This window comes from Phaethon lepturus, unplaced genomic scaffold (assembly GCF_000687285.1).
Source record: "Phaethon lepturus isolate BGI_N335 unplaced genomic scaffold, ASM68728v1 scaffold4944, whole genome shotgun sequence".
In the NCBI taxonomy this organism is placed as follows: Eukaryota; Metazoa; Chordata; class Aves; order Phaethontiformes; family Phaethontidae; genus Phaethon; species Phaethon lepturus.
In genome coordinates this window covers 17,426-41,613 of record NW_010533842.1, presented here as the reverse complement: position 1 = coordinate 41,613, position 24,188 = coordinate 17,426, and the positions used below count along the sequence as shown (strand labels likewise).

The window sequence follows — 24,188 nt, the reverse complement described above, 5'->3', positions numbered from 1 at the left end:
ATCTGGATCTCCTAGAAATTCAAGCTGTTCAAAACTACCAGGATACATATTTCACAAAAATCAGTGGCATGCTCTGGCCCCTGAATTTGGAACCAGAGCACAATTTGAGGACTTAAAAATAATTGCAGTACAGCTTGTATTCTAACACATCGGCGCTTGTCTCTTCTCATTTAACAGAGCGCAGAACAGATCAGTGTATTGTGCCGAAACTTCCAAGAAGTCCAGGCAAGTGGTATGGAAGGACAAAAGGACAACCAGGATCCACCTCAACGGCCACTAGCTCGCCACCTTTCTGATGCAGAGAGATTGAGGAAAGTCATCCAGGAACTTATGGACACTGAGAAATCTTACGTCAAGGTAACAAAAATAAATCTGGTTAGCTACAGCCTTCTTTTTGAGGCTGACAGTGATTTGTGGATGGTCTTAACATATTTCGTGCTTACCTTTGTATTACCAGCCCTCTACAAGGGCCACAACCTACGGAGTCCACCTATCTAATTGTTCCTGTTCTTTTCAGTGGGCTTGCCCCCTGTAACAGAGGCTGTAGGATTTGATCTAGTAGCTTTAGTTCTAGTCGATTTGTATTTATATTGGAGAGTGGTAATTTGTGGGGAGTAGATACCTGCAATATTTGAACACTGGAGTTTTCCAGGGGATGTTTCCATAGTTTTCAAAAGGAAAATAAATCTGGTAGAAGAACAGGACAGATTCTCCTACAAATTAGGAAAAAAGTGTAATTGTGGAAAATAGCACATAATTATTTTTGAATCAGCAAAGCTAAAAGGCACAACTCCAGTTGGTTGTAGCATCACACATGTTATTTCTCCTTTGACCGATTAGTCCGTAATTTGTTAGATATATGTCTCCTCTTCTTTTTATAAACCCTAAATTCATGTGACTGGATGCCAAAAGAAACATGAAAGCAAGGAGGAATCATCTACTTTACTTGATCTCAAAACACTTAGAGATATCAGTACTTGCTGCAATAATGTATGTGGAAAATTATGGAAAATATGTGCTGAAACACTGGCACAGGTTTCCCAGAGAGGTGGTAGATGCCCCATCCCTGGAAGCATTCAAGGTCAGGTTGGACGGGGCTCTGAGCAACCCCATCTAGTTGAAGACGTCCCTGCTCATTGCCAGCAGGGGGATGGACTAGATGACCTTTAAAGGTCACTTCCAACCCAAACTATTCTATTATTCTATGAAAAGAAGAGGAAATGCTTTCAGTCTGTTGTTGTTAGCACATCCACCAGTGCACTAACACAGCCATACACTGTAAAGCTTGAGGAAGCTTTCCAGAACACGGACCCCCATGTATGTCCAGCTGATGTTTATTATAGAGGAATTGCTTGAAGAAAGGCATGACCATGGAGGTCACTGATGTGTGAAATTTTGCACCAGGCAAAGCCCTGGCAGGTTGCACATACTCATTATGGCGTTCTCAGGGAGGTGCTTGTTATTCCTTCTCCGTAAGAATTTCTGCCGTTTCTTTTCTTAAGGTTGGAGAGCCCTGCAGTGGGCCCCAGCCCTGCTGTCATGCTTTGGTGTAGGATAGTAAGTCTTCAAAGTGGCACCAATTCTTTGAAGAAGCGACTGAAAAAGCCCTTGATCACATCCCTCCCCACAACAAAACAGAACACTTTAAAACCTAATAGGATTTTTAAATGTGTCCTTCTGAATATTACTACTGATGTTTAAATGAGTGACTGTTTATATGGTTTATCTAACATGCATGATTAAAACATTTGATGCCGTTCATATACATGGACCCTTTAGAAAGCCATCATCTGTAACGTTTTCTCCTCATGCTATACTAAAATATAATTTGTTATATATAAGCTGTAAAGCCTTAAGGATGAGACAAAAATATTACACTGAAATAATTTGCGTCTAATTTACCAATCACTTTAGTGCTAATAACACGCAGGTGATTTTGCTACAGAAAAGAAATCGTATTGCTAGTTCATTCCCCAAAATTACCCCTATCCCACAGTTGTCTTATAAAGAACAATTTCAAACTGTTAGATGAAAAGTGAACAAATTCTCTTTCTCGCAGGACTTGAGCTGCCTCTTCGAGCTATACTTGGATCCCCTCCAAAATGAAACCTTCCTTACACAGGATGAGGTGAGGGAATAACTGAAAGATGTGCTTGTCATTCTTTTATGGGTTAACGCCTTGGCACTTGGGTTTTTCATTGCTCAGAGCACGACAGAAAAGGCAAACAATCAGAACAACAGGAATTACACCAGTCAGTGCCTTTCTGTCTGGTGCATGTGTCACTTCTTTTTTTAAAGGGTAATTGTTCTTGACTTAACTGCTAAGAAATCTTTGCTTTTTTGTAAGGATTTTTTTATAAAACCCGTTTGAAAAGTATTAACAATGATGTTATTGGGCTTTGCAACCTCTTTGTGCATCACATCTCCTTAGTGTTTTTGCAAGACCCCAGTTAGATGCATGGAGTTCTGTACTTCATAGGCTGATGTTTTTCCAGATGGAATCCTTGTTCGGCAGTCTGCCAGAAATGCTGGATTTCCAGAAGGTGTTTTTGGAGACCCTTGAAGATGGAATATCTTCTTCCTCAGATTTTAATACACTGGAAACACCATCTCAGTTCCGGGTAAATATTTGGTTGTTTAATACCTTGCAGCATTTGTGAAAATCTGGCTATAAGAACTCTTTAAGTTTCATATGCTTGCTTTTATGTTTGAAGCTTTATTTTGGATTTGCATAGCAGACATCTATTCAGCAGTGAAAGATAAGTGCTATTTTTCTTGGTTTTATCTTCCTCTTTCCCACGGCAGAAGATGGAGCATGGAAAGTGCAGAGCAGACTTTCAGTATGCTATAAACTAGCAATGCTTATGATGTAGAACTCCTTTGTAGAAAGGTCATTGTTGCTGTGCTGAATTCTGCCCTGCCCTGTGCTCCTCCCCGCTGCGCCCAATTCACCCGCTACAGACTGGGAGCTTTTCCTCTTAAATGCTGCATGAGTTGCTCATCTTGTGAGGTCCAAGAAGAAGCCCTACAAAGTGTAAATGGCTGTAGGTTGTGTGCTCGCTGTGCTGTCTGGCTCACGGCGGAACCACTCCGTACCTACCCTAACTGGAAGAAGTAAGTTCCCCAGAGATGGAGTCACTGTCACAGGACCAGGCGAGACTGCTGGCAGATCTCCCAGACACTTGCTGCCTTTGTGGAGCAAACATTGATTAAAAAGAGGGGAGAGGGCTGCTCTCCTCCTCCTCCCCTTCCCCCTCCTCCTCCCTCACTACTCCTCTTTCTTATCTTTGCTTTGGGAAGCATTTTTCTAAAAACGGGTCCCTCCTGATTCAGTCCCTCCCACATCTTCCCAACCGCCCCTTCATCCGAGAGCATCAGAGGTGCCCTGTAATTACCCCCTGCCTGAAAGAAGGAAAACAGTTGGAAAGCAATCCTCAGCGTTTGTTTTACACTGTCCCTTCTGGCTTTGGCACTTGTATGCCTTGCCTCCTGTTGCTCATGTGTTTTCCCAGCACAAGATGCCCTGTTACATGTCTGTTGATTGTTGTTCCTGTGCTGCCTGAAAGATACAGTAAGACAGAGTGTCTGCAGTGGTGTTACCTGCTCAGGGAGAATGCAGAAAATTGCAGGCTTTGCCTAAACAGGATGAACTCTACGCCCAGAGAAATACAGAAACATTCTGGAGCTACTACTAATAGTATATTCATGATCTTTATATACATGTTTATAAACATATAAAAATAGGATATGTATAGAAAGATAGCAAAAAATCACGGTGTTAAGCCTCTGTGTTATGTGCCTGAACATTTATTTAGGATTCTGGTAATGAATTAATATTTTGATTGTGTTGATTTCAGAAATTGCTGTTTTCTCTCGGAGGCTCCTTTCTGTATTATGCTGACCACTTTAAACTGTACAGTGGCTTCTGCGCAAACCACATCAAAGTTCAGAAAGTTCTCGAGAGAGGTAATTTGTTATCCTAATTATTGTAATTCATTTGCATGAATTTAAACTGCAGTGAACTACCGTAACAAATCTTGTCGACTTGCAGAGAATATTGGTACAAAGAGAAGGCTAACTGGGTGTCTTTCAATAGGAATAGCTAAGCTAAGGAATAGCACTTCCGCTGAAGTATGGTATAGAACTGAAATTTTGTAACATCCAGGCAGTAGCCTGAATAGCTACAGAAACGTCTTCCACAAGTTTATGCTGCCTGCAGATCCAGCTTATACTCCAAAAAGCAGCAACAAATGGTAAATAAGTTAGGAATTAGTTCCTCTGCCATCCACTGCAGTGCAGTGGAAAAATTACGTTGAGGAATAATCTCACCTTGATGTAATTGCTTTCTTAGCCCTTCTGTATCTTAGTTAATGCAGGAAATGATTATGAAATGACAAGTGTAAACCATCTGTTGAAAAGGGTGAGACTTTTGGTGCTGGTTCTGTGCTTTCAAGTTATTGTACCTTCTAGGACTTCCATGTTCAACTGACGAACTCTTTTATATACATCTAGCCAAAACAGATAGTGCCTTTAAGAACTTTCTGGATGCTCGAAATCCCACAAAGCAACACTCTTCTACACTGGAGTCATATCTCATAAAGCCTGTTCAGAGAGTGCTGAAATATCCTCTGCTTTTAAAAGAGCTGGTGTCTCTGACAGATAACGAGAGTGAGGAGCACTATCATTTGACAGGTAACTTCTTCCTTTCTTCTACGGGAATGAATATGAGTTAAGTTCTATTTCCAGCCCTATTTGAAGGTGCAGGTACCCATTCTAGTAGATAGCACAGAAGTCATCAAAACCTAGAGAGAATTCCCTCCGTCTCCTTGAAAATAGTAAGTAGCTTTTTCGTGCAGTTAGCAAAAGTCCTACTTGGTATGTCCAAGTCGCTTTGAGAAGTAGATGTGCCCAAGATTTGTCATAGCAAATAGGACTGGGGTCTTTCTCCTCGATTCTTGCACAGGAGCCTGTCAGGTTATAGTGTTGCTTTTTTTTTTTCCCCCCCACTTGGGAAACACTGATGAAAGCTCCATCTGGTGGTTATTACTCTGTTCCTGAAACACATCAAACTTCAACAGCTCTACAGAAGGAAATTTTAGTTGTTTGAGGTTTGGATGTGACTCTTGCTTTCGTAGAAGAGATCTGTGTCAAAGCTTCACAGTCTTCCCACGTAGAAAAACTTGTCTGTCAAACATATATTAGAGTTGATTGCTTTTCTAGGCTCAGATGCTTGGGACTTCACCCTGGCAAATTCCAGTTCAGGTCTGTCAGCACATCATGGATGAAAGCCTAGAGACTTTATGGAATGATTGTCATTTTAACAAAATAGATTGAGGCAAAACATACTGTCAGCAAAAAGTCACGAGGCTGTTACTGACTTCAGAGGGAGCTTCTAATATGGTTGCCTTGCCCTTGCAACCAAGCTGGGGGTGACTTACTTGCAGGTCAGGATGAATGCCAAACTTGTAAAAGGCTGCACTGTTAAGAGCTGGCAGGACTGGAGAAACTAAGTGCCCTTCTCCAACTCCTTTATGAATTAACAAAAAAGTGTAATGAAATCTAGTGTCATTCTTGCTTAGAAAACAAAATTTAAACAAAACGTGGCCACCAGCATTTAATTTCGTGGATACAATCAGTGAGGAAGTTGCACAACCTAGCACTGTATTTTTTTGTCCGTTCTGTGGGATGCAGTTTGTTTCTATTAAAGCTCGTCAGATGACTTATTCTAGTATGGGTGTAGATTACTCTAGAGATCCTAGCGGCCTGGCCCTATATATACAAGATGCAAAACCAAACCGTATTTACTATCGTGTTGATAGGAATATTCATACATTTGGGAGCTCATCACTGGAATGCTTACTGCAGCCTTTTCAGGCACTTCAGACACCAGACGAGCATTTTTTACTTACTCTGATCAGGAAGCATACCTCCTACTGTTGGCAATGAGAAAGCGCTGATAGAAAGCTAAAATTCTGTTCACCAAGCCTTGGGAACACCGCGTCATTTTACCTGCCTCGAGTGGAATTCAATAAAAAATGCCATGCGTAGAAAATGCAATTGAATTACATAGCTGTTTCTGAAATTTTAAAACCTTACAGAAGCACTGAAGGCAATGGAAAAAGTAGCAAGTCACATCAACGAGATGCAGAAGATATATGAAGATTACGGCACGGTATTTGACCAACTGGTTGCAGATCAAAGTGGAACAGAGAAGGAGGTAAGAGAAGCAACAACAAGTTTTATTCACTCCTGAAGCATTATCCTGCTTGCCTTTGGGTGTTTTATCTCTTCCTGAGGTAATTTTGGGAACTCATTTGTGCTGGGCTTCCTCCATTCTCCTTCATTATTTTGACTTCCATTTCATATCTGCGTGTCAGGTTTCTTTTTGTCAGTAGGTTATGCTAAAATTTTCAGACAGCTGCCAGAGCCGCCTTCCAGACTGACAAGAATTGCAAGCAGGAGTAGACATAATTCTCAGTAGGAGAAATCCTCTTCTTCTCAAATGTTGCAGAGATTATCCATGCCCCAAGGCATTCAGATTTTACGCCACAGAGTTCTTAAATTCTTAAGATATTTTTTCACCCGTATAAGTGAAAATGGCAATTTGAGGGATTTCACATTAAGGTCTGTTATTCTCATTCTCTACACTTCCAGTGCTGAGGCATCCACGGGTATTTGTCAGAGCAAAAACCATTAGTTAGACTGTGTGTGCACGCATCTCCCAGAACTGGGGCAGCAAGGTCTCAGCTATTTACATCAAACGATTACTAAGCTGATCAAATCTGCTAAGGTGGAGATGAGATATGAGAGGTGCTGGCTTGGTTGTTTTATGTCCTCTTAGTAAAAGCCAATTCGCCCCCGTTGGCTAGCTGGTTTCCCATCGTTTATGGGGAAACAAAACTTGACAGCATGGGAGATTCTTCACAGTATTACGTCGTGTCCCACAGAAGAAACCAGCCTCAGAGTACAAGACCTCCATTAATTCTGCCATTGGCAGAGTCATTAATACTAATTACTCTATAGGAATTAAAGATACTTACAGCGAATAGATCAGCCAGTTCACAACTGGCTACATGTAAGTGACAGATCATCAGATCAACTTAATATTCTTCTAAGTTATTAATAGTAAGAATTTCTATCCAGCTTCCATAACTTACGGGCTATTAGTTTTTATAGTTGTTACCTATTTTAAAAAGGGGATTACTCACACTTTTCCTGCCATTGTGCAGATCGCTCTGCCTTTCTCTCTGTACATACAGTAAATACAGAAAGCATGTTTTACTTACATATGTGGATTGCAGCCTTGATGTATATGTTTATTTATTTACGTTATCTACTGTTACAATTTAATACAGGTGACAGAGCTTTCAATGGGAGAACTTCTGATGCACTCTTCAGTTTCCTGGCTGAATCCTTTCCCATCGCTGGGCAAAGCAAGAAAAGACCTTGAACTTACAGTGTTTGGTAAGTGTCTTCCTTAATGACTCTCCGCTCTTTCAAATCTAAAGAGTACCACATTAAATCTTGTCACAAGATGAAAGCCACCATCTCCTTTCCCTCTAGCCATGTGATAGCTAGGGTAGACTTACATCTGAAAAAATACATAGTTGTATTTCCTAATATGAGACAAGTTTCCATTCGTTTGTTTGCTGTTGCTGTTTGCTCTGTGAGCCAACCTCAACTGCTCTCCTGCCTATGTGTAAACTATGGAAAGCAGTGATTTTCGAGGGGCAGTATTTCCCTTTAGAACAATCTGCTAAACCAAGCTTTCAAAGGGGCTGGTAGGCAAATGGTGATTTATTCTACTCTTGCCAATTCAGGCTAACCTCTGCTTTACAGCTGCTGCATCAAAATCCCCATTCAGATTATTTTAACCTGAAAAATGGATGTGGAAATGAAAGCATACAAACAAGAGTCTTATTTAATAGTATATATACAATTAAACATTTAATAATTGCCTAAATAATTAAATCTTCCAGTGAAACATCTTCGGCATTTGCTCATTTTGTTAAAAAATATTTCTTCAAAATGTCGTTGGATAAACACCTACAGAACAACTCCAGGTTTCACTTTCTCAGGGCTGCCATGCATTCCTTCCCTGGGAAGCATGACAGGTTAAGGGAGGGAGCGCTTCTAACACAAGAACAAACAGGAGCTACCTCACAGGCTCCCACATGCCAGACACTTCCAGCAGGACATGTATGAATCAATGGCAGACTGCTCGTATGCCATTTGGGAAACCGAGTTTTATTGTCACTTCAAACTCTATGCGGGCAGCTTAGAAAAATGCACCTGATGTGTGGAACTGAGAGAAACTGCTAAGCTGTGGGGTAAATGCTGTGCATGCCATGGCTGCATCCTGGCTTCATGTAGAGAGGAGACTCGGCTGCATACCATTGCCCCTCTCTCCTCTTCCACTGGAAGGAAGCGTGGATGCATGAGCAGGAATAGAGCTATACTGCGCTAGAGCCCTATCTGGGATCCAGGACTGCTCTGCAGAGCCATCCCATAGTTCAGCTGCAGCTTCAATGCCCCCAAGTTTCTGTTCCTCCTTACAGATGAGCGAGAACGTGTCCCTGCTTCCCTGGAGGCTGAGAGACCAGATGATGTTAGTGAGCCACTCCAGTTGGATGTTGTGGAAGCTAGAGAATTCCTGCAGGTGGAAAAGTAGGAGTTGAGATGAATGTTTGAGTTTCCAGCTAAACAAGTGTTGAACTGCAGGAGAACAGACTTAGTATTCTTTTTCACAGCCCTCTTTTGCTATAGGCCCTTATTGAACTTGAAGACATCCATCGGTTACAAAAAGAAAATCTGAACCTTTACATCTAAACTATGGCTGCTGTACTTGGTTATGTGAGAACTTACAGGAGACAGGCTGCTGCTAGTCTAGTTTCAGAATAAATTTGCAGAATGGCTTCATCCTAAATGTTCAGAACAAAATCTGAGGAAAAAATACTGCCATTGCATGAACAAGTGTAAGACGGAAAACCCAGTTGCCACTTTAATACAAGGCAGGTGCTTTTCAGTCAGTTTGCTTCTCTCATCCTTCACATTCTTGTGACTACAATGATCAGCTTCTCCCATATAGTATTTTCATTGAATATTACACCAGTAATTAACGGTTTTCCTTTTTTCCTTTCTTTTTCAGTTTTTAAGAGGGCTGTAATACTGGTGTATAAGGAGAACTACAAACTGAAAAAGAAAATGGTAAGTCTGGTATCAGTGGAAGTGGTGGGTGTTTATGCACAGGATCCTACTGCAGTGAGAGATGGACCACACCAGTGTGGAAGGGGGAATGGCTGTGGTGAAATGCCACCTTCCCTCACTAGGCTGGAATTCTAGCCATCACAGCTAAAACGGGTGCTCAGACAAAAAATTTTTTTTTTTTTGTTATTTATGCAGCAGCATCTTCTCTGTGTGCGCCCCATGTTAGTTCTGTGAGGTGGAATATGAAACATTGCCATAAAGGAATCATTAATTCTTCCAGATGGCATTTACAATGGCCTACCTTAATGTAGTGCGTAGTTAAAGACCTCTGTTTATAGACCCTTGATCACCCTGGAAGGAAAGGAGAGGGGGTACTATAAACATAACCTCCTCTGTCCCCATTTACAAAACTGGAATGCTGAAATGAAGTAACAAGTTGTATAACCTGAGTACCAGTGGTGAAGTACTGCGCCATGCTTATCATAACAGATGGAGGGGCTCTAAAAGTAGCAGCAGCAGCTACATGATTAATGTATTCTGCTAATCAACAGTCTGCAGGTTCCTTCATGGGAAACTTGTTCCCTAGTAATGCTTAGATGCAAAGTATTATTTTTATCCATTAAAAACAAGTGCTTTTAAAAGTTGAAGCAATTACAAATTCCAAAGGTTGTGTCTATCACCATTTCAACTACATTTACAAGCACATATTAGGGTCCTGAAGGAAAAAGTCTAATCAATTTAGTTTCTTTTCAGAGGCAGGTCTTTTAAGAGTAACACAAAAAACACCCCACTTTTTTTACTTCTGAGAAATACCCTTGTTTTTCTTTTTGCAGCCTGCTAATGTTCGTGCTGCACATAATTATGGTGACTTGGATCCATTTAAATTTCGTTGGCTGATTCCTTTATCTGCTCTTCAAGTTCGACTGGGGAACACAGCAGGTAATCCCTTGCACTGAATACTTCAGGATTGAACACTGTTGTGGTTTAACCCCAGCTGGCAACTAAGCTCCACGCAGCCACTTGCTCATTACCGCCATGGCGGGATGGGGGAGAGAATCAGAAGGGTAAAAGTGAGAAAACTTCTGGGTTGAGATAAAGACAGTTCAACAGGTAAAGCAAAAGCCACGCACGCAAGCAGAGCAAAGCAAGGAATCCATTCATCACTTCCAATCGGCAGGCAGGAGTTCAGCCATCTCCAGGGAAGCATCACACATAATGGTTACTTGGGAAGACAAACGCCGTCACTGCAAACATCCCCCTCTTCCTTTTTCTTCCCCCAGCTTTACATACCAAGCATGGCGCCATATGGTATGGCATATCCCTTTGGCCAGTTAGGGTCAGCTGTCCTGGCTGTGCCCCCTCCCAGCTTCCCGCGCACCCCCAGCCTGCTCGCTGGCAGGCCAGCATGAGAAGCTGGACAGGCCTTGACTGCTCAGCAACAACTCAAGAGATCAGAATGATATCGACATTTTTTCCTCCCAAATCCAAACCATGGACTCATACTAGCTTCTGTGAAGAAAATTTACTCTATCCCAGGCAAAATCAGCACAAACGCTTTTTGGGGATTCTGTAATACTGCTTTTTCCATATATCTTTCTGGACCCTCTGGAAACAGGCAAGTGTAGATAAAATCTGTTCTCTGCACTCAGGGGGTACAGGCTTGATACCAAATGAAGAAAGTCTGTTAATGTATGTTGGCTTCTTCCATGAGCTTAGGAAGATGCAACATCATGGGAAGGAATGACAGAATGGAAATCCCCAGTGAAAAGACACCATGAACAAGAAGGTGATTTACCACAGTTGATGTCCTGGTGACGCCCTTATGCTGTGTGTGTGCTGACCCTTGATTTTTTTTCAAATGTGGGAAAGTTGACTCTAATTCATGGTAGTAGATGGCTGTTTTTGTTTTCCCTTTGAGTTGATGTTTATGATGCTGTCCAGTTCTAAGTGTCACTAGGTGTTTAGAGCAAATGCTTTACACACCTGGGAGGCAGCCTTTGAAGGCTGGAAGGCAGTGAGAAACAGTAAGAATGGGGGAAAGAAACTCTGCAATAGAGGTCGAGTTACCAAAGGCAGCTCGAGGCTGCTGCAACGGGAGAGTGCAGGGAACTTTCCTTTGGGTTCCATCTTGGGCGAGATCTTCTGTGGATGCACCCATGGCTATGTTAACACTGCCTTCAGGAGCAGAGCAGCTCCACATTGGTCTTTCTAATGCCAAAGGTTTTGTCAAATAGATACAAAAATAATGTTTCCTTCCATGCACAGGAACAGAGAACAGCTGTATCTGGGAACTGATTCACACCAAGTCAGAACTAGAAGGCAGGCCAGAAACAATTTTTCAGTTGTGCAGCAGGTAAGCTTTACATGGAGGTTGTATTTGACAAATCACATTAAAGGAATTTAAAAAAGAAAGTATTTTCCCCTGCATTACCTTTGCATCAGCACTTCTAATGCAGCTGTCACCCTTTGAATCCAGGCACTATGCCAGTGTTTAACTGCATAAAGCGTAACTATTTGAAATAGAAGTGAATTTGGCGCAGTGATCCAATGTCAGGAATCTGCACAGATGTATGATCATAAGTTCCAGTATGATAGGGGCAAAGTAACTGACTGTATCAGACTCTGTTGGTTATCAGAAATGACCCTCTGATAAAGACCACTTAAGGGGTGATGCCTTGATACAGAAGTTAGTTACTTTTCAGGCTGTTTTTCTAAGGGGAATTAATCAAGATCTCAAAACACAAAGTATGTGAAATGCCTGAAGATGTTAGCTGCAAAACCACAATTAAAGCAAGCTACTGAAAAAACCTCACTGCACTAAAGCACATCAGCAAAAAGGAGAAGGGCAGATTTCATCCCAATAGTGTCTTACCTTTGAGCGGAAAATTAGGCTATCTGTTTTCTTAAACTTGCAGTGACTGTGAGAACAAGACTAACATCGTGAAGGTGATCCGTTCTATTTTGCGGGAGAATTTCAGACGTCACATAAAATGTGAGCTACCACTGGAGAAAATGTGTAAAGATCGCCTTGTCCCACTCAAGAACCGTGTACCTGCAACAGCCAAACTGGGTAAGAAACACATTCTTGAGGTGAAAAATGCATTCTGGACTCCAGGGCTGGCACAAGGTTCACAACTGCTACCCTGACTTTAGCGGGTTGGTGTGCCAGACCCACAAATCCCATACCTTTTTCAGGCTGGGGAGGTGGTAGAGTTTCTCCACAACTCAGTGCATGACAAGGGCTAGAGGAGATAAGCAAGCTTGCCACCCCCCTCACTGTATTCTCTCATTTGATGTGTCATTAGCTTTCCTAAAGGAAGACTTAATAAGGCCCGAATTAATTTTGCTGGGAAGAAATGGACTGCCTTTGGCATGCAGTATTCGTGTTCTTTCCTCTGGGTTCCCTTTAGTAACTCAGCCCTAATAACATTTAAAGCTGAAACAACTGGCAAAAGGCAGGGGTCTTGCTTCTTTCAATGCACTAAATCTGCATGCCAGCAGCTACCCTAGTTAAGCACAGGCTTCAGACATTTTAGTTAAATGAGTATCTACTGGTAGTTCAAGTTCTCCAGCTGATCAGTTGTCTGTAAATTCCCCTTAACATCACAGGAACTAGGACAGTTCAACTTAAGCCTCCAGGCTGGTCCTCCGGTGCTTAAGGGGCCTGAATCAGTCTTGGCTTTCCTTTGGATGTGTGTAAATCATTACTACAATTTTGGGAGGATTTTGTACATATTACATGTGAATGCAAGCATATAGCTCTGGGTAGGTGGAATGAAAACTCTTAGACATGGGATTGCACCATTGGTATCAGAATGCTGGCATGTGTAATCTGAGATGATTATGAAGTGAGGCTACATACACTGTAATTATAAGTGAGCTATTGAGACAGACAGTAGAACAACCACCTGATGTTTTGCTGAAAAAAATAAACCTGCCTTCTTCCTCTGCACAGCTTCCACGAGGTCCTTGAAGGTACTGAAGAATTCATCCAGTAGCGAGTGGAATGGTGACCCGGGGAAAGGCACCTTCCAGGACTCGGATGAGTGCAGCCTGAGCAGCAGTACTCACAGCAGCAGCTGCCACACTGCAGAGAGCATACAGGAGCCCAAAAATTCATCTCCTGATAAACACGAACAGAGCTGTGCATCCGACTTTTCTAACGTCCTTGTCAAAGAATCTGATATTCTCAGTGACGATGATGACGACAATGACTATCAGAGCCTAAAGAAGGGCAGCCCTACAAAAGACATTGAAATACAGTTCCAACGGCTGAAGATTTCAGAGGAACCGAGTACTGACTCTGAACGGGATCAGGCTGCTGAAAATGAGGAAAGAGATGGCTTTAAGACAGGACAGCATCCAAAGCTGGTGCGTGCCCACTTCTGCCCAGTGAAGAGAAAAGTAAACAGTACAAAGCGTAACAGAGGAACTTTAATGGCAATGCAAGAACGTCACCAGTCCCTTGACAGTCACTCTGATGCTGCAAATCTGGATCTGAACTCTATTTTAGAGAGAGAATTTAGCGTCCAGAGTTTAACATCTGTAGTTAATGAGGACTGTTTTTATGAAGCTGTGGAGAGGCATGGGAAATCCTAGCTTTCTGAGCACTATATTTAAAATATTCATTTGAAGTCCACATAAAATTCAACAAACTTATTTTGCTTTAAAACTAGTAAATTCATGGAAGCTGCAGGAAAACTACTATCTGATTTTGTGCACTAATACATTTTTTCCACAAAACCAGCTGTAAAGCATTCTTAAGTTATTTTAATTTATTGTGGATCAAAAATAGATTAAGTTGGCCAAGGTCTGTAAATTAGTTCATCCCTTTCAAGCAGTTATTAAGATGATGTAGTATTCTTGGGGAGGGGAGTGGAAGAGAAGGATGGCCTCGTTAGTACTTTGAGTAAGGTGGAAAAGGTGCTAGTGAGTGGCAGAGGGGATTACAGTGGAAAGTAGCATTGCAAAATGAATTTTTCAATTCCTTGGGCATTTTATTTGTTTGGTTTTCATTTTTGCTTTATTTAAAGCAGAATTAAGTTATTTTCATGTGTTTTAGTGCACAATAGTGCAGAAATTTCATTTTTGTAAGTTTCAAGATACTGTTTATACTTTATACATATGTGTAAATACAAAGCTTGGCCTGTAATCTTTTATTTGACTGTATTTTTTATTTTCTCTACCAGCCTGTACAGTAAAAGACAAATAAGTATTGTATTTAGCCATGCTTTCTACTTTTTATGATGCTGCTTTGCTCTAGTTGGAGCTTTAAATCCCAAATTCTTTGCTTTTGCATAAATGAGAAGAGTACTGGCAGACCTTGAGGCAATCTGTGCACTTTTTCCTCCTTTAAGCCAGTTACTTGAGTATATTTATACAAGAGGGTTTGGCTTTTGTTTTTTAAATTACTCTGCAGTATAGGATGTTCCAGGATAAAAAGAGCACAAAAACCCAAACACTGTCTTACATGCTGAAGTATGGTAAGTGTTTTTGTCATGTTTCAATAATGCACTTTCAGTCATACAAAACTCCATTATTTCAGCAGTATCCCAGCTTAATTACATGTCTCATACCTTGTTCTTGGTATGTGTTCTAGCCATTCCCCTGAAGTAAAAAGATCCTGTAGGCCCCTTGTAACTGGACCATCCTTTCACTTTTGTCTACACCTGACTGGAATGAATAAATAAAATGGGAAAGCCCACTCTCTCCACCACTTCCTCAAAAGTATTTCTTCCATACCTGCACAGATGTAGGACTATATAAGCCTCCTTTTATGGAATCAAAACCTCTAGATCAAGGAGTTAAAACAAATTAAAATTCAGTCTGCTGCAATGACAGCTGATTTTCCTCTCCAGTCTGTTTGGACCGACTGGTATGTTTAAGTAAATGCCTCATCTTCTTCTTCTGCCTTAGCTCTTCTCTGTAATTGTACGCAAAAAGGCTTGGATCTTCATCGCACATTTTCCTGTATGTATTGCACAGATTTCTGAAGTGTGACATGGAGAGCTGAAAAGGACGCAGAGTTGGATCAACATTTGCTGTCATCATCAGCTGTTCTGTTTTTTTCAAACGTCCACTTTCAGGAAACAAGGTCCTAAAAGGTGTGGGGAGAAGACAAACAAATTTAAACAATTCAGACAGACAATTCAGTTTCCCTTAAAAGTAAGACAGTCCTCTTGGGAATTTACTTAATACAGGTTTACTATTAAGTATGTCATTATTTTAGCGCAGGCACTCTTCATATAGCTCACTATGTAAGCAAATAGAAACATAAGGGTCCTTTTTCTGCAAATGCAAATTATAACAACATAGGAAAGGGTATACATACTTGTACATCACACACATGCATGTATGTTCATGTTTGCTAACATTTAAAAGAGCTACAGTGACAGAGCCTTCTTGGAATTAGCCTTATATTTTAGAGAACAGCAATAGATTAAACTGTGCCAAACAGAGCAGAGCCAAACCATATGACTGACTTTTTTCATTCCAATGGGAAAGATATTCTATCACTTGTCATTAATACCGTAATTCCAATGCAAAAAAAAAAAAAAAAAGAAAAAAAAGCCAGGAAGGAGGAAAGGAATATTTCATTATCATTCACTTTTCAATATTTAGAACTCTTGAGAATGTGCCAGGAATCTTAGATTTTGTTTTCTGCTCTGTTACTGTTCATAGATACTCAAACAAGTTCATTTACTCTGTGGTCAGATGCTTTAGAACCTCTTTCACAAGTTCCTCAAATTTTAATGAGTAGTATTAATTCAAGTGATTTTTAATGTCTCACAAAAACGTCTTCTACAAAGTGCAAACTAGAGTAAGGACGAGCTCCTATTAGCTGTAGTTACCAGGTCAAGAAGGCAGAATATTTGCACATGGTTGATGTGTGTGTCTTGATGTTCAAATTACCTGCCTCTGACATAAACATGCATAAGACCTAAAAATGCCATGAATCTAATACAGGAACACCCCCCCCCCCCCATGCCTGCATCCAGCTGTTTTGCAGGTTGGCTGGACAAGCTAGTCAAAAGACTTTGTGTGAGTAATAGTTGGCTCTTGGTGGGCAGACAGAATACAAAGTTAAGAAAGCGTTTAAAATGACAAGAGAAGGATGGAACTTCTGGGAACATGGTTTAAAGTACATGCCACTCAGGGCCTGGTGAAAAATGTCCCCATTAGTTACTCAGCATCTAGGTCAGCAAGGTTAAAATGGATCAGTCCTTATTTTGATGGCCCTCCTTAACTTATTCTCTCCTTTGATTTGGTAGTTAAAAGATGTACCTAGAACCAAAATGTTCAATCATCGTTTATGTACAGACTATGAACCATCTTAAAAATGACCATGAACAGCAACTCAAACTACTATGTTTTTCTTCATGGACTTAGTATCTTAATCTTATATACCATGTCTCTCTCAGAGCCCAGAATTTGCACACAAATGTAAGCTGATTCGATTACGTTGATTTTATACCTTATAACAAACATAATAACCTTATTATATACCAAAATTTACTATTTTTTTTTCAGGTCTGCTAAAGAATAAGAGGATTGTGTTTCTTAGCTGCACACTAGGGATAAAGTATGATAAGCTGCTAGGGAATATGTGATGTCCAAAAGTTCAGATTCCCCCTCCTTACCTCAAAAGAATGTAGAGCAGTTATTAGTAATTTGAGATTACACAATAGTTGGAGTTTTTTTTAAACTTACTTTGGCAAAAATATTCCACATAACATAGGACGTGCTGATTGCACATGCCTTCTGCTTACATTGACAACTGAAACTGTTCTTTCATAACAAAACCAACCCTGTGAATCAAATACAAACCTATCTAAAGTTCAGATGATATCCCATTTTCTAACCACCTCCAAATGCATATTCAAACCTTAAAACAGCGAAATTGGTACTCATTTTAGGTCAAATGTCTGCATCCCAGACATCAATGCCATTCACTGGCTTAAACAAAAACCCACAACTAGAGGTAAAATTCTGTGTTCATCTTTAGAGAAGTGACATATAAAGCTCGTAGTTCAGTAAGGTGGCATCCACCCTAATTCTAGACTGCATCAGGGCCAAAACCATACCCAGTAAAATTCAGGTAGCCAAAGCTGCAGCAGCTCTGTCACACGTTCTACAATGCTGAATGCTGGTTCTTCCCCATACCAAGTCAGACATGTGGCTATGCTGGAGTTTTAACAGGAACCTTGGCAAAAAGACTGCAGGTTTCTTTCATCATCAGTTACAGATCCTAGTAAATCACCTCAGTAAGACATGGGAATTTTTTTTAAAGAGTCAGTAAGAACTCTTATAAAAGGGCAAGCACAGAAACAAGAATTTGACCTTTTGACATTATCCCCAAATAAGTAAAATTTCCCACAGATACATTCTCCCTCCACACTGCCATCTTTGGTTCTGAATTTTGAGACTTTCATTTTTTGACTCAACCAACAAATGCTGTAGTTTTTGTGGTTGGGGTTTTTTTTGGTTCCTGAGACAGAGAAACTCTTGGAAAGATCACCAATTTATCCTAGTAATTTTAATAGCTTCAACTGCACTAACAAAAATGCACTGTAATTATTACATAATTACAGCAGAAAGAGATTCATCTCATACTTTTGTCTCCAGAAACCATTCTGAAATAAAAAGATCTGATGAACTAGGAGGACAAATTTAAAATGGGAAGAATAAAATCAAATGCATAGCTACAAGTGTTTCTCCACTGATTCAGTAGCTGACACATTTACAAAAACATTATCTGAGAACTTTTCATTAAAGATTCTTACGCGATTCCTCGGAAGCAGTGTTTTCTTCTAAACTGAAAAACCCTTTGAACCACTTTTTCTACTAGCTCAAACGGCTGCTGTATCTTTGGTTGCACCAATGGAGTGAAATGCACCACCGCCACATCCACCTGTACAGAAAAAAAAAAGATCAACTGGAGTAGACATATTCCTCTGAGACATATTATTTCCAAGTTAACCGGCTAGACAGCAGGAAACAGGCTGAACATAGGAAGACATTATTGTGACAGGTAACATAGCTGTGCAGTGACTACCGTCATAGTATTTGAATATAAAGATTTGACTTAACTTTCAAGGCCCTACAGAATTTTAGTCTTAGTATCTACATATTTCCAATTAGTTCACATGCCGTTAGTACTTAGTACTTTTTTCCCCCGTGGCACTTCTTCCATCTAGAACAACTTCCATGTAATCTGTGAAGTAATTAGCACCTCTTTCTTCAGATCCTTCCACAAGACAATTCTGACATGATACACAAATTAGACAGTATTTGATATACAGGCTGAAGGGCAGCTGGAGGAAATTGGTATTATAATTAGAATTCATCCTGCTCCCTATATGTTTTCTGTTGCTTTAGGGCTTTTATAAAATGGTAGCCAAGGAATTACTTTTCTACATAGTAAGATTTTAAAATTATAGCCTATTTAAAGGAATGGTAAATAGAAATAATTTTGCATTCAGTTTAAGTGACCATACAACTCTCTGTTTACACTGTGTATCACAGTTCATCCAAAACTATATTCTGAATGATTCTACAAAGATTTTTTTCCAAGCTTGTTTTATTCTTTTATAGTTCGAAAATCAGCTTGGTTCACAGAACAGTCACTTTCCCTGTGTCTGAAAACAGACTGAGATAATATCCTTCCTTCAATGTACGCATATATACATATAAAAAACACAAAATACATCATGCAATTATAGATATACCATATTACATAGAAATACCCCAGATTCAGACTTCTGTATTACAAAATGCAGGCAGAGGGAAAAACCCAGTTCTGTACAACATCAAATAAAACAGTTCATCTTCCAAACTAGATATTAACAACAATAAACATGAAAAATTTATGGAGAAGCACACTGAAAATTTGTACAATTTGTTCAAGTACTGGTACTGAATGATTACAAAATTTTTAAATGCCAAACATTTAAAAATATTGTCTCTTATTTAAAAAGTCTACTAATATGATGGACAATCATCCATCTTTTTAAAAGGTCTGAAAGTCAATATTGGAATTCATAGAAGAGATTCTGTGTGACGTTAAATTGAAGTGCTACTTCTGACTGAAATAAAAGATACACTAAGACCAAAGAACAGCTTCTGTTGTAGGCACACTCTCGATGTACCAATTCTTTGAGAAAACCCATAGGAAGAGAGTACTTAAAAAAATTAGAGGGGTTTTTCCACTGCTCTGACCAAAACTGCTCCAAGTTTGTGGGTTTTTTAAAAATCAATTAAATCATAACAACCTCTGATGTGGACATATTCTTCCGGCACAAAAGTGCCATCCATCCATGTTGTACTTTCAGTGGGAACAGCTCAGCTGTCAAGTATATCTATCCAGTACAACTGCTTCAACAGCAGAGGTATTATATTTGCTTTCAACAGAAATAATAAAAAACTCATGTTGTTTGATTTTCATGTAGATAGAACTTAGGAAGCCGAGTGAAAATACTGGCTAAAGAAAGGGAGAAAAATACTGATTAACTGTGCTGCTGAAAAAAAAAAAAAAAAATCCACCAGAGCAAGATTCCAGTATTAGCCCTGCTGATCTCAAGTATCTGTTACAGATACTGTTCTTTCTCTACTTTTCTAACCTTTTCTAAAATCTAGAGTCAAGACAGGGGAAAAAAAAAAATTAATAAAATATAGAAACACAAGAACTTATTTAAAAATGAGGTGAGAAAGAAAACTTGACATATGGAATCAGCAGTGAAATGCGCATAAATGTGTTTTCCAAAGCAGTTCCTGAATTTCTCAAGTGCTGATAGCTTCTACCTTTGCCACAGGTTGCTGCTACCTGTCAGGAGGGCCACAGGAATGCAGTGAAAACTTGTGTTCACACTGAGTGTCAGAAAAGTTTATCTTTCTGAAAAGGGCAAATACATACTTCACATGACCAACCAGCACCTTGTAAGAAATACTAAGGGTTTATTTACACGTGTTTATCGACATTTTTGTCAAGGAATAAAACAAGGTATTTCCCCCCACGAAATTAGGGATAAGAAAACCACCAGAGAGCATTTGGAATCTCCTAGACACCTCAGTTTTGCAGAACTGCTTGTGAGTGAGTTATGAAGGCTCTTTGGGAGATGGAGCTGCATCTTTTAACAAAAATTTCTGATGGAAAAGAAAAAAAGAACACAATCTAGATGCAGTGTACAGTTTAAGAGAAAAACAGCTCAGTTTGCAATCTCAATGCCAGTGGGCAATAATTTCTGCTTCTGAAACAAAACACAGCACTTCTCACCATTTGTTCCATTATAGACGCTGTTTTCTTTGGACCCCAGGAAAGCTGCCTGGTTACCATAGCAACAGATACAGGGGAAAGCTTTTTCTCTTGTAATTGGCTACTCCTTTAAAATTATACATGCTATTTTCCCCTATCCTTTTAAATATGCATAAAATAGAGAGCAGAATTATGCAAGCAAATAGAGTACACAAGAGCACTTATGTACAAGTACACAAGTTCATTTGCTGCTAATTTTTAGTAACACTTTTTTCCCACAAGTACGTTAGAAATATTTACAAAATACTACTCAGTTCTTACAAAATAATGAATATGCAAATTATTCAACTGATATATCCTGAACTGTCAATAGTACAGCAATTATTCACCCCTTACTGTTTTAGTGTATCTGTACAATGAAGGATTATGTTCTGGCAGGAGTAGGAGGAACACATGACAGAGTACAATTTAATTCAGAAAAATCTGCTGCCTTGCTGATGAAATTAACACTCTAAATCAGAATAAGTTTAAAAGAGACAATTTTACTAATTGTGGACAATAAAGGTCTCATGATGGGCAATACATGTATCTTGCAATAGGGCTGCATTAAAAGCAAACCCACATACCCTTTTTCAAGCTGTAACTTACTCATAGGGAACTGAAACCTAAGCAGAACGTATTAAAACTTCATTACAACAGACTGCTTGAGATCCTGCTAAGATAGTTTTAAGCACTTTCACCAACCAAGTGTTCAGTACCAGCATTTTATCTGTCTGCTACAGAGAAATGTTAGGTCTAACACCAGATACATGCATCTCGTACCAATCTTGTTCTGATGCAAGAGTTTCATTTTGGTTCACTTCCAGCAGAAAAATAACTGTGCCACTGCACTAACAGCAATAATCTAATTCCTGTAAGAACTGCTTTTTAATAACTTAACTCCATTCACACTAGGCTCACAAACAGGATCACAGGAAACCAAAAGTCAGGCACAGAACCTATGGGTATATCATGTCTGCAATTAGCAAAACTTTTCTTCCAACTTCTCGATTTCACACACCAACTTGTTGAGGCCACTTCTCTCATGTGCTGCAGTTACCTTATAGGCCTTATTAGTAGATTTATTCCTCCACCCTTTCATACAGACTTATACAAAGGTAACAAGTTATAGGATGACCTACAGAAGCCTAATGATATCAAGAAGAGATAAACAGAACCTGTAGTTGAGTAGAAATATCCTGCTTGTTCCAATTACAAATTAAAATAAATTGCATAGTTCTTTCCTAGGAAGTTTAAACTCTTAATAAGATTATCTGTGATGGGAAAAAAACCACAACCCAACAACCCCAAAAAACCAACAACCCCCACACAACAAAACCTCTGGCTCCGGATCTCAGTTCAACTTAAATGATCCTACTCTGCCCTGTCACTCCCCCCGCTGCCCCCCCCCCCCCACCCCAACCCCCCCCGCGCCCCCCCCCCCCAATCCAAAATTCTACGACGTTTCTGGATTCTCAGTATTTTACTCCTTTTAATCACTGTTCACCGTTTTCATCATAGAATCTGGATATCATTATGTATTTAGGACTAAGAGCTTCCATGTGTTTTTCTCCATAATCTCTTTGCTTTCCCTTACTGAGTGTTTGTCAAACAAAACTCATTAAACAAAGTACTCCTTTATTCTCGGGTAGATGGAACTAAGAGAGGGAACAAACAGCAGTAATGCACTTGCTGTAGAGAAGAGAAAAAACAACATTCCAAGAAATTTTGTTAATACATGCCAATGCAGTTTTATACGAGAAGAGAGAGTTCCATTCAAGATAAACTGCATTTTTCCAGAACATCTGCAGTGAAGAAAACATCTCAGACCTCACATCCAGCAGTAAGTGCTATGCAAACAGGAATGAAACATTAACTGTATTCTTTATTACATCTGCAGTGCTTATACTTGAATTTATCATGCCTTTAATTCATTCATCCCATTAAATGCAATGTATGACTACCATTTGCAGTGGTTTGTGTTTATGTTTGCATGTTTGTATATGCTGAAATTTTGAAAAGGAGGCAATTAAAAAAACCTAATTCAAGATCCTAATTATCTGTTCCAGAATATGCTTTTGAGCAAGTTTTGAGATATCCAGACATGTCAGTTCCTTCTGTAAAAGGAAGTTAAGCCATCTTTCCTGTGGGCCTAATACAGCAAATGATATGTATTTGCCCAAGCAACTCTTTACAGTCTGAACAAACTGAAGGGATCTGGAAATAGGCAGGTCTTTGAAATAAGATTTTAAAAATGAGTAGCTGTTAATATTCTCACCTTAACTATAAACATTTTTAATACATGCTGGACAGAGTTAGTACATCCTTGACCAATTACCTGAACTAAGTACAGTATATAAATTAGAAGATTACTTGTTATGCAATGCCACTGAAGACTGATAGCATACATATTGATCAAAACCTTGTTGTCTTATGTATAATGAATTCAAGTAAGAGTACAATGCTGCAGATATTTTGTGTTCCACTGATTTCAACTTTATCCCCTATTGTTACGGCTTTTCTAAAAAAGTTCTAATGCTAAAGACCAATTTGTCATATTACTGTTCACATTTAGATAGAATGTCTAGAATGTCTTGGAAAGCATAATCCAGACTGAGGACCACCCTTTATCTATCACTCTTATAAAAGACAAAACCAGCCAATTATACAGCCCCACTCGAAAGGCAGGATGCCATTTCTAATCCTCATCACAGAGGTTTCAAACCATTTTTCTTCATCTGCTATCCCAACAGTCCAACTGATGTAACAGCAACAGTGCTCTTCCCAAGTACACAGTTACCGTACTGCCTAAAATGTTCTCATCTGTCAAATGAAATTTGACTCTTTATGCAAAAATAGCAGGGAGTTTTTTAAATGAATTTTTAAAACTGCCACTTCATGGCAAATTTGCAAATTATTTCAGACAGGTAAGTGACCGATGAGGAAAAATGCACTTAACACAACTAAGTTGTTCCACATAGGTGTGAAAAACAGTATTTTGTTTTACAGACAAAAGCAGGTCATATTCACTCTTATGACTTGCTCAATACTGCTGCCGTAAGTCAAGGACTGAGAACCACTGACTGAAATTAAAATAATTATTTAGAAAAGTCACATGTGACATTTTTGAAAATACTGCAAAAAATGCATTCAATCTTAGTTCTCCTTCAAAAACATCAAGTTTCATAACAGTAAACAAAAGAACAGACACTATTTAAATAACTGAAATAAAGGGTTACCTTTAACCATACTTTAAACAAAAGATAATATTATCAATATTCATTGTTATAAAATAGTCATCAGGAGCTGACTGCACACACTTGAAGAAGGTGCTTGAAGAGTACAATGTATTTTCCACAATGACTTCTAATCTGCAAGTTTCTAATGTTCCATTTACAATGTGCATTCTCTAGTAAGCCTGCAATCTGTATACTATTACCAACAACAACTCCAGTAAAGTAAGTTTTGCTTGATGGCTTGCAATCATGTATGCAAGGGCAGCAGCTCCTTCTCACAAGCAATTCTAAAACACTGTCCATTTGCCATCATTTATGTTCAAGTACCTTGTGACAGCTGCTCTCATCTGCTGCAGGGTCATGTTCAGATATTCATTCAGATAGCTCTAATTGTAAATGCAAGCTGGTTTCGTTTGCTGATTTCTTTTTCTTTCCCACTCGCATTCCACCCCCCT

The 24,188-nt window shown here is 39.5% G+C and overlaps 2 protein-coding genes across 2 annotated transcripts in view; one reads left to right on the top strand and one right to left on the bottom strand.

Annotated features, from left to right (window-relative positions):
- Positions 1-14,529, top strand: part of TIAM2 (T-cell lymphoma invasion and metastasis 2) — a 90,485-nt gene extending 75,956 nt beyond the window's left edge. Inside the window, exons 14-25 of the mRNA XM_010285320.1 lie at positions 178-357; positions 2,060-2,128; positions 2,496-2,621; positions 3,858-3,966; positions 4,513-4,692; positions 6,099-6,217; positions 7,356-7,464; positions 9,149-9,207; positions 10,041-10,146; positions 11,473-11,560; positions 12,123-12,277; positions 13,163-14,529. Of these exons, the coding sequence (XP_010283622.1) occupies positions 178-357; positions 2,060-2,128; positions 2,496-2,621; positions 3,858-3,966; positions 4,513-4,692; positions 6,099-6,217; positions 7,356-7,464; positions 9,149-9,207; positions 10,041-10,146; positions 11,473-11,560; positions 12,123-12,277; positions 13,163-13,806 (1,944 nt within the window). The 3' untranslated portion in view covers positions 13,807-14,529. The remainder of the gene's footprint in view (positions 1-177; positions 358-2,059; positions 2,129-2,495; positions 2,622-3,857; positions 3,967-4,512; positions 4,693-6,098; positions 6,218-7,355; positions 7,465-9,148; positions 9,208-10,040; positions 10,147-11,472; positions 11,561-12,122; positions 12,278-13,162) is intronic.
- Positions 14,530-15,021: 492 nt separating this feature from the next.
- Positions 15,022-24,188, bottom strand: part of TFB1M (transcription factor B1, mitochondrial) — a 25,909-nt gene continuing 16,742 nt past the window's right edge. The window contains exons 6-7 of the mRNA XM_010285321.1: positions 17,991-18,118; positions 15,022-15,304 (exon numbers count right to left, since the gene is read on the bottom strand). Coding sequence (XP_010283623.1) covers positions 15,022-15,304; positions 17,991-18,118 — 411 coding nt within the window. The remainder of the gene's footprint in view (positions 15,305-17,990; positions 18,119-24,188) is intronic.